Raw genomic sequence first — 10,185 nt, 5'->3', positions numbered from 1 at the left:
TATAAAGGCAGCTTTTGTCCTTTGCCTTATACTGTTCCGTTCTAAGCCTCACAGAAGTGGAAGCAGACATGTTAGAAAGTATAGTTAGAAAGTATAGTTCAGATAGCTTCCTGTTTGGTATAAACATTACAGGGCTCCCAGTGATAATTGTAGTCGATGAGGTTGTCAGTTAATTCACTAAGTTTCTGTTTTTTAGATAGAGATATAAATTGTATCTACTCACTTCTTCAGTGAAACATGGAGAGCTAAAGTTAAACAGAGCATGCTTGAAGTGGCACAATTCCTCCACTTAAATTTACTCCACTAAAACATGTAAGTGAATCTTGATATTGTTTATTAAAATAACTGACTGGGTGAGGTGACTCATTCCTGTGATTCCAGTACTTTGGGAGGCAGAGGTGGGAGTTCAAGACCAGCCTGGACAATATAGTGACATGTTATAAGAATAAAATATAAATAACTAAAGCTGTAAATGATGCATATGAATTTATGGAAAGAGATATCACCATTGCTATTTACATGTCTTAATTTTAGCTTGAAAGAGCAACAACACAGAAAAAGACATACTGACTGGTCCATTGCTCCATTGGGAATAGCAGGGCGCTGCCATATTACTAAACTTGGGCTTGCTAACTATAAATTGTTTTATCAGGCTATTGTCTCAGAAAGTCACAGCTGAAGCCAGATGTGGTAGCTTACACCTATAATCCCAGCACTTTGGGAAGCTGAAGCAGGAGGACTGCTTGAGCCCAGGAGTTCCAGACCAGCCTGGGCAACATAGGGAAACCTCATCTCTACAAAAATTAAAAAAATTAGCCAGGCATGGTAGCATGAACCTGTACTGTAGTTCCAGCTACTCAGGAGGCTGAGATGGGAGGATCATTTGAGTCCAGGAGGCAGAGGTAGCAGTGCTGGGATTGTGTCATTGCCCTCTAGCCTGGGTGACAGAAAGAGACTCAGACTCAAAACAAAAACAAACAAAAAACTTGTGAAACCTGAAAGGTCAGTGGTTTAGTTATTAATATTGTACCCAATGTCAATTTCTTGGTTTTTATCATTTACTATGCTGACATAAGATACCGTTATTGGAGGACACTGGAAGAAAAGTATACCTGAATTCTTTGTATTACTTTTGTAACTTTTGGGGAGCCTAAAAAGTTTTTTAAGTGAGGAAGAATAAACTATAGCAGAGGACAAAGGAAAACTGTCAATCTAGATATTTTTATTAAGTTCAATTAAAATATTAAGGCATTTGAAAACCCATAAAGTTTATAAAACACACTCACCCTCAGTACTTTTCTTATTCTGTGAGAACTAGTGCTATGTTGAAATGTTACATTAACATTAAACCATCACACAGCAAAAGTATTTCCAGAGTTTAATAAATATGTATCTTAATTAAGAAGAAATATACTCTTTGTACAAAAGATCTTTAGTTATTTTAAAAACTAACTTTCTCCTTAACCTCAAGAAGGGTTGATTTTGCAAATTTAGCCGTGTCATGATAACTATGTTCTTTTAGTGATAGAGGGTAGAAGCAGAGATGCAACATGCTAGGAAAATGGACTTCTTAAAATGTACAGTAGAAAAGAACACTTTAGGTTCAGAGTTGGATAGTACCTGTTTGCCTAATTTGTGGACATAGCTGATCTCGGAGTTTGTTTTCCTTAAAGGTTTCAGTGATGCTGAACAGCTCTATTTGAACAATGAGAACTCAGCCCGTCTACTAGCCAACCATCTCATAGACAATCGTGGCACTTGTTCAGCTCTTTGCAACTGACAGCTAACAAACAGACTGACTCCTAGAATGCCCGGGACTCCCAAAACTACCAAAAGGCTCTGGCTTCCCTAAGCATCTTCAGGAGACATTCATTTTGTCCCTATGTCAGAAGGGCAGAGAGCTAAGTTTTAAAATAATTTGGGCAACTGTCTGAGACGCTTTATATCTAAGAAGGTACCTACTGAGTTTATGCTATTCATCTGCTTTAAAGTTTCAGAAGGTGGCAAACTTTCAGGAAAAATTGCAATGTCCTTTTCATTTTCTTTCTCAGGATGTTGAGTAAATTCTGCCTTCCCAGTTCGAAGGTTTGCCGTAGGACTTGATTTAACTTTCTTTAATAAAAAAGCTGGCTTTTCGCTCAACTGTTGCATTGCTTTTGGTGGTAAAATTTCATTAGTAATATTTCTCAGCACTGGCATATTTGTGTGGGTGCTCATGGGTTCACAATCATAACAACTAATTACTTCACAGGCATTCCTGGAAGGCTCTTTCTGATGACCAAGTTGTTCAGGTACAGATATAAGGTTCTGATTTAACAAACATTCACTCTTGCCAGCTGCATTGTCGGGAGGCTCCTCTTCATCTTCACTATTGTCACTGCTTTGTATGAGTCCATATCTCTTCATATATTTTTTGGTTGCAAATGACATGTTGTTTGGTGAAATTAAACTGAGCCCCACTGTGCTTCTGTCTGTATTAATATGTAGAAGGCTGAAAGATGAGTCACAGTTATTTTGGTTTGATCGAGTGACAGATAGCTGTGACAGTTGATTTTCATTTAAATACTTCAGAGCTATAGCATTTGCCTCCATGCTCAAATCCACGCCGCTGGGGCTTAAGCCACTCATGCCAACATTAGCAAATGACATGTAGTTTAATCCATTGATCACTGCTTCTGGACTGATGCATGCCAACACACTGAAAGACACAAGTTATAAGCCATCATTTACCTTATTGTGAGTACTAAATAGTGTCATTCTAAATGTGTTCCATTTACAAAAGTAACAAAAAGTCTTCAGCTTTAAGTTCATGGTGCTTTTGATCTACGTTCTCAGACATCTAAGTCTCGATGATCCAGATACGCATTCAAGGGATAAATATGATAGCCTAGAAAGTAATCCATGATTCACAGACTGAAAGTGGAAAGCAAAGTAATTTTCCTAAATTTGTACATCAGTCATGGTTTTAAGACCAAATACAAGGCCCCAAATGTAAGAGTCAATCAACATTGCTGTGAGTCATTTAACTTAACCCCAAACAGTGCAAGAGATCAGCTAATGTTCAATGTTAAGTAAAACATACAAATTAAGTCAAACACAGAAAATATTTGATGATATAACAGTACGAGCTTTGGTAAGTGGCTCAGAAAATCAAATTGCACATAGTTAAAGAGATTCTGGTTGGGCATGGTGGCTCGTGTCTGTAATCCCAGCACTGTGGGAGGCCGAAGTGGAGAATCGGTTGAGCCCAGGAATTCAAGCCTAGCCTGGACAACATAGCAAGACCTCGTCTCTACCACAAAAAAAAAAAAAAAAATGCTGAGCATGGTAGTGTGTGTATGTAGTCCCAGCTACTCAGGAGGTTTATCCTTCATCATGCCAGTGCACTCCAGCCTGGGCCACAGAGTGAGACCTGGACTCAATAAAATAAAATAAAATAAAATTCTATTTGCAGTGAATAAAAAACATCAAATGGTTTCTGGATATGGGCTTATATATATACACACAAACTTTTTCATTAGATATAATCTTCACTCACTTTGGTTAGTGTTAACTGATTTTCCTTTTCTATGATATCGCACATACTTTCATAATAGTTGCTAATTGACCTTAAGGTCACATATATGCCAAGCACTCTGCTAAATGCTTTACATGCATTATTCTCATACATTCCTCACAGTAATCTTTCTCAAAGAATTCCCTATCTAATATTTCTTTTTTTTTTTTGAGTTGGGGCCTCACTCTGTCACCCAGGCTGAAGTACAGTGGCATGATGACAACGATCACAACTCATGAAAGCCTCAACCTCCGGGGCTAAGACGATCCTTCCGCTTCAGCATCCTGAGTAACTAGGACTACAGGCATGTCCAGCTATTTAAAAAAAATTTTTTTTTGTAGAGATGAGGTTTTGCTATGTTGCCCAGGCTAGGCTTGGATTATAGGTGTAAGCCACCGTGCCCAGCTCTTTATCTAATATTTAAACCATATTCTCCAACTCAACACTTACATTCCTTTCCCTACTTTTCTGTTTTCTCCTTAGCACCTATTGCTATTTATGTATCCATCACACAATTCTTATTGATTTTCTAGTTCTCTCATGAAAGCCAATGAGGAGAGAGTCTTTTGTCTGCTTTTTTCCCCATTGCATGATTCTCAGTGCCTGGAACGTAGTAGACAGTAAATAAAATTTACTGAAAGAATAAAAGAAGTAGGTACTATTATCTTTATTTCCGTTGCAATAGAGATTTTTAAAATTTTTTTTTATTTTTTTTTTGAGATGGAGTCTCACTCTGTCGCCCAGACTGGAGTGCAGTGGCTGCTCCTGGCCACCGCAGCCTCAACCTGCTGGGCTCCGGTGATCCTTCCGCCTCAGCCTTCCAAGTAGCTGGGACTACAGGCGCGTGCTACCACGCCCGGCTAATTTTTGATTTTTTGTGGAGATGAGGTCTCGCCAAGTTGCCCAGGCGGGTCTCGAACCCGCAGGCTCAGGCAATCCACTCACCTCAGCCTCCCAAAGGCGCGGGATTACAGGCTGAGCCACCAAGCCCGGCTTGCAATAGAGATTTTTAACTAATTTCCCCAGGGTTGAATAGCTAGTAAGTGGCAAGCCGAGGCTGAATCCATGTCTGCCTTACTCTCTGGGCTCTATAACTGCTGTTTCACTATACTGTATCCAGCGACTGATGTCTTGCTGAGAGTTCTTTGTGCACTATTAATTGTGGTGAGTATTGTATTCTAGAAGTCAAAGAATAGCTATGGCTTTCTGTATTATCCTATCATAATGTTTTACATGTGCCAGCCACTGCCTGCATTTATAGTCCCACAATATCAAGTATGTATCACATTCTCATTCTTATAAGCACCTGGAACTGAGAAGAAGTTATTTCCAACCATTAATATTCCTTGAAACCAGTGATGGCATCACCAAACAATGAAACAATGTGCTCCATGATGCTTTCTTTAGAACTACCCTGGGATTTTTCTTTAACCTTCTTGGTAATTAATGCTTTGAAGACTATTTGAAAAAGATGGAAGAGATACTATCAATTCATCTAGATATTATTCTTTTATTCACAGTGATAATACCCTTTGAATGTATAGTCATTTTCTACTTTGCTTATTTCCTCAGAATAAGCAATTTGCATATTATATCAGAAAAGATTACATATTAAAATATACATAAGTATGTCTATAGATAATATTAATGCAAATTATTTGATAAAAGCAAACAAAAACTTCTAGTTCAAAAAGCTAAATATTTAGAGAAAGTAGGCCTAATTTTCTTTTTTTTTTTTTTTTTTTTGAGTTGGAGTCTCACTGTCACCCAAACTGGAGTGCAGTGGCCGCTCCCGGCCACCGCAGCCTCGACCTGCTGGGCTCCAGCGATCCTTCCGTCTCAGCCTTCCGAGTAGCCAGAATTACAGGCGTGCGCTACCACGCCCGGTTGGTTTTTTGATTTATTGTAGAGGTGAGGTCTCGCTGCCCAGGCGGGTGTCGAAGCCGCGGGCTCAGGCAATCCACTCACCTCAGCCTCCCAAAGGCGCAGGATTACGGGTTGAGCCACCGAGCCCAGCAGCCTAATTTTCATTAGACCTTTTATAGAATGGTTAAAAGATCCATGAAGAAGTCAGTATCAGTTTACAAGGTAGCTAACATAGCTAGCCAATTTCAATTTGAAGGGTGATGGGATACCATTATTTTGATAGCAAAATAAATCAAGCTGGGCATAGTATCACACACATGCCTGCAGTCCCAGCTACTTGGGAGGATGAAGCAGGAGGATCACTTGAGCCCAGGAGTTTGAGGCCAGCCCAGGTAAAATAGAGACATCTTTTAAAAAACAAACAAAAAATCCAAATCGATAACACTCAAAACCAAAGCATATAAACACCAGGGTAATTAAGAAGAAGAGCAAAACGAGGCCACTCCACCAATCAAATTCTAAAAGTCTTGAGCACAAATATACTATGTTAGAAACTCACTAGATGTGCAATCATAAAAAGATGATGAAAGTCCTTGAATATATTTGAATAAGAGTTATACGTTAACAATTTTTTTTTTTTTGAGTTGGAGTCTCACTCTGTCGCCCAGACTGGAGTGCAATGGCCGCTCCCGGCCACCGCAGTCTCAAACTGCTGGGCTCCGGCGATCCTTCCGCCTCAGCCTTCCAAGCAGCTGGAACTACAGGCAGGCGCTACCACACCCGGCTAATTTTTGATTTACTGTAGAGATGAGGTCTCGCCAAGTTGCCCAGGTGGGTCTCGAACCCACGGGCTCAGGCAATCCACTCACCTCAGCCTCCCAAAGGCGCGGGATTACAGGCTGAGCCACTGAGCCCGGCTATATGTTAACAATTTAAGGGAAGTTCTTTAAAAAAATTACTCCAACTTACTTAAAGATGAAAATCAACCTTGATTTATTATCCTGTTTGAATCCAGATTAGTTATCTCCTATTTATCCTGTACAGAGTTTCTCAACTAACAAGCAGGGAGCCAGGAAGCAAGCTTAAAAAAAGCGACCAGACACTGTCTGAGATGTATTTTGAATTCAAAAGGTCACTCCAAGTGGAAACCTGCCAGTAGAGGTTGCTGCCAGACCTCAGACCCACAATTCCCATTTCCTGAACAATTTCTAGGTATGCTTGGTTCTCTTTTTCCTGCCTGCCTCTGGACCCTCTTAATCTCTGCAGTGTTCTGGAACAGAAATGTAAAAAAGGAAATCTTCCTTCCCCTGCCTCAGCCACCCTTCTGGTGAGAGGATGGACTCCAGGAGTCCAGAATTAGAACACAAAATGAGTTTTCACAGACACACAATGATAAAAGATAGCTGGTTTAGAGAACTAGAGGAACGGTATTATAAGGACTTATTTCCTGGAATCCCTAACCTATAATTTGTAACTGTTTCTGTAGGAAAATGTCTCTTGCATTCTAAACAGCTGCCTTCTAAACTCCTGGCATACCAGTTATACTTATATATGTTAAAAAGATAACAATACAAGGTCTTAAATACTGACAGTAAATACTACAGAGATACTAAAAATGAACATTCTTGTAGGCTTCAGTGATAACCTGAGTATGAGTAATTTCATTCATTCAACAATAGACTCACTGAATTCAGGCCCACCAAAGGTGATAGAAGCAATAAGGATTCAGAACTTTATAAAACTTATGGTCTTGGTGAAAAGGCTGTCGCAAGCACATGCTACAATCTGTTAGAAACAAGGTATTTTAAGAGTACAAAACATCAATATTTTCTGAGAGGTCCAGGAAACCTTGATAGAGGAGGTGACATGAGTCCAGTTCTGAAGGATAAGGAGGATTTTGGCAAGCAAAAAAGGAAAAAGACCAACCCAGAAACAAGTAACACCAAGGAACCTTGCAAATGCCAATGATGAATAAGCCAGAACTCAGTAGGAAATGGGAGGAGATTAGACTAAAAAATGAAGTTTAAGACAATGTGAATTAATCAGGTATGCTTCAAATACGCTAGGAGGACATTCCAGATATAAGACTGAGATAAGTGATATGAAAATCTGACCTCTATGTTGGAGAAATAGTGTCAGTACAATCTCATTTTAAATCAAAATAACATAAAACACTTTAATAACCAATAAATATAAATTTAAAATTTTAAGGGTCAGGTGTGGTGGCTTATGTAATTCCAGCTAAGAGTTTGAGACTAACCTGGGACAACACAGTGAGACCCTGTCTCTATCAAAACAACAACAACAATAGCAACAAAATTAAGATATTTGGTCTGAATTAGCTCAGAACTTTAAAGAGGGTAATTAAGAGATCTGAAAATTAAGTTCATTAACTCATCCTAGAAAAAGTACTATATACCTCATTGCTGAATAACACTACGGTCACCATCAAAGTACTCCCCTTGGGAAGCTATGTACCGACACCAGTGCTTAATACACTCGTCAAAGCAGATTTAGAACTCTTTTTCTGAAAGGGCCATCAGAGCTACTGCAAGAATGACAGAGTTTGAATTAAAGCACGAATAAAGATTAAATTTCTTGTTAAACTTGGTAAGAGTGAAAATGAAATCAGGGACATGCTAGTCCAAGTTTATGGGGATAATGCCATGAAGAAAATGGTGGTGTACAAATGGATTCAATGTTTTTCTGAGGGGACAGAAAGCATCACGGAAAAAGAGAGATTAGGATTGCCAATTATGAGCAAAACTGACAAAGACTGCAAAAATCCATCAAACTGTGCATCAAAATCGTTGGCTGACTGAGAAGCATAGCAGACCAAATAAACATTGGTAGAGATACAGGAAAATCTTAACTGAAAATCTTGGCATGAAAAGGCATGTGTAAAAATGATCCCAAAGGGGCTCCTGCATCACGACAATGCACCAGCTCGCACAGCACTGTCTATGAGGGAGTTTTTAGCCAGTAAACAAATAACTGTATTGGAACACCCTTCTACTCACCTGATCTGCCCCCAGTGACATTTTTCTTTACCCAAAGATAAAGAAAATATTGAAGGAAGACATTCTGATGACAGTCAGAACATCAAGGTAATACAATGACAGCTCTGATGGCCATTCCAGAAAGAGTTCCAAAATTGCTTTGACAGGTAGACTAGGCACTGGTATTGATTGGTGCATAGCTTCATGAGGGGAGTACGTTGAAAGTGACCATAGTGAATACCAGCAGTATTCAGCAATAAGGTATGTAGCACTTTTTCTAGGACAAGTCCATGAACTTGATTGTCAGCCCTTGTATAACATAGTATGAAAACACTGTTCATGTTAGCTACCTTTCCATGTGCTTCCATAGCATTCTACATCCCTCCATTTCATAGCAGGCATCAGAATATATAATAATTGACTATCTGTGTGTCTTCCCCCTGAACTGTAAGCTCTATAAGAACAGTGATGTCTTTATCAGGTTATCTTATGTACCATGATGTCTCTAGTTGGCTCACAGTAGGAGCTCTCTATATATTTATTGAAGTAAAAGTAAAAATACTGGTGAAATAGTAATACATGTAGCTGGTAAGAATGTAAAACTTTACTCTTTCAGAAAGAAACTTAGCAATAGCTTTAAAGTTTTTGTACCATTTTGACTTTGTCTTTCCATTTCCAAGACTCTAAGAAAATACTGCTAAAACTGAAAAATACAGTATTTGCAAAAAGATGTTCACGAGCAACATTTAAAATAGTAAGAAACTGCAATCAACCTGACACGTTAGTTCTCAGTTCTGATGAGAGGGGAAGGGTTAGGTTATATAGCCTCTATCTCACAGCATGGAAATAAAACCTTAAAAATTCTATCCTCACTCTCCTCCTACACTACTGGTAGAAATGTAAACTAGTAGAACTATTTAGTGAGCAATAATAATATCTACCAAACTTTAAATGCATATACCATTTGATCCTCTTCCTAGAAATCTATCCTACAAAGAAACTTGCAAAAGTACCTGCAGAATGATGTTCACTTATCATTGTCTGAAATGACAAATACGGGTTGCCCTAAAAGTCCATTAATAGAGCACTGGGGTTCAATATAGTATAGTACAAGGGTACAAAAGAATATGATGCAGTTGTTTAAATGCACGAGAAAGAACTCTTTATACCTACCTATAGGGAAAGGTATCCAAGCTCTTACAATGTTAAGTAAAATTTTAAAATCACAAGACTTATCACACACATGAATACTTGAACATTCACAGAACATTTCTAGAATACAAAAGAAATAGTTGAGAGAAGTAATTTTGGAGGAATCAGACTGAGGAGTTTGGGGAATGGGTCTTTTGCGTTTTATGTTATGCTCCTCTGTATTATTTTATTGTTTTCTAAGCCATCAGATTTTATTACTTTTGTAACTAGAAAATAACAAAAAACAATTAACAGAAAACATGCTATCCTAAATAACATTATTTGCAGACTTTATTCCTCTTTTTAATAAGTATGGGCTTATTCACAATAACAAAAACATGGACTCAAACATGTTGCCCATCGAAAATGGACTGGGTTAAAAAAAACAAACATGGTACATACACACAATGGAATATTATGCAGTCATAAAGAAAGATAAAATTATGGACTTCACGGCAACTTGGAAGGATTTAGAGTCTATTATACTCAGTGATCTATCATGGAAAACAAAGAACTGAGTACCACATGTTCTCACTCCTAAGTGAACCCTGAGCATTTATCATAATACTACAT

At 38.5% G+C, this 10,185-nt stretch overlaps 1 protein-coding gene across 5 annotated transcripts in view; it reads right to left on the bottom strand.

The window, feature by feature from the left end:
- Window positions 1–1,364: 1,364 nt before the first annotated feature.
- The window catches only part of STIL (STIL, centriolar assembly protein), a 65,633-nt gene continuing 56,812 nt past the window's right edge, over window positions 1,365–10,185 (bottom strand). For 3 of the 5 annotated variants that reach the window (XM_008048363.1, XM_008048364.1, XM_008048366.1), the window contains one exon: window positions 1,365–2,698. In XM_008048363.1, coding sequence (XP_008046554.1) covers window positions 1,909–2,698 — 790 coding nt within the window. In that variant the 3' untranslated portion in view covers window positions 1,365–1,908. The remainder of the gene's footprint in view (window positions 2,699–10,185) is intronic. The other 2 variants (XM_008048362.2, XM_008048365.2) reach the window with 1 other exon arrangement.

Source organism: Carlito syrichta, unplaced genomic scaffold (assembly GCF_000164805.1).
Source record: "Carlito syrichta isolate Samal-C Ts95f unplaced genomic scaffold, Tarsius_syrichta-2.0.1 Scaffold123377, whole genome shotgun sequence".
Taxonomy (NCBI): Eukaryota; Metazoa; Chordata; class Mammalia; order Primates; family Tarsiidae; genus Carlito; species Carlito syrichta.
Note: the sequence above shows the minus strand (reverse complement) of the source record. Positions and strands in the feature narration are given on the sequence as shown.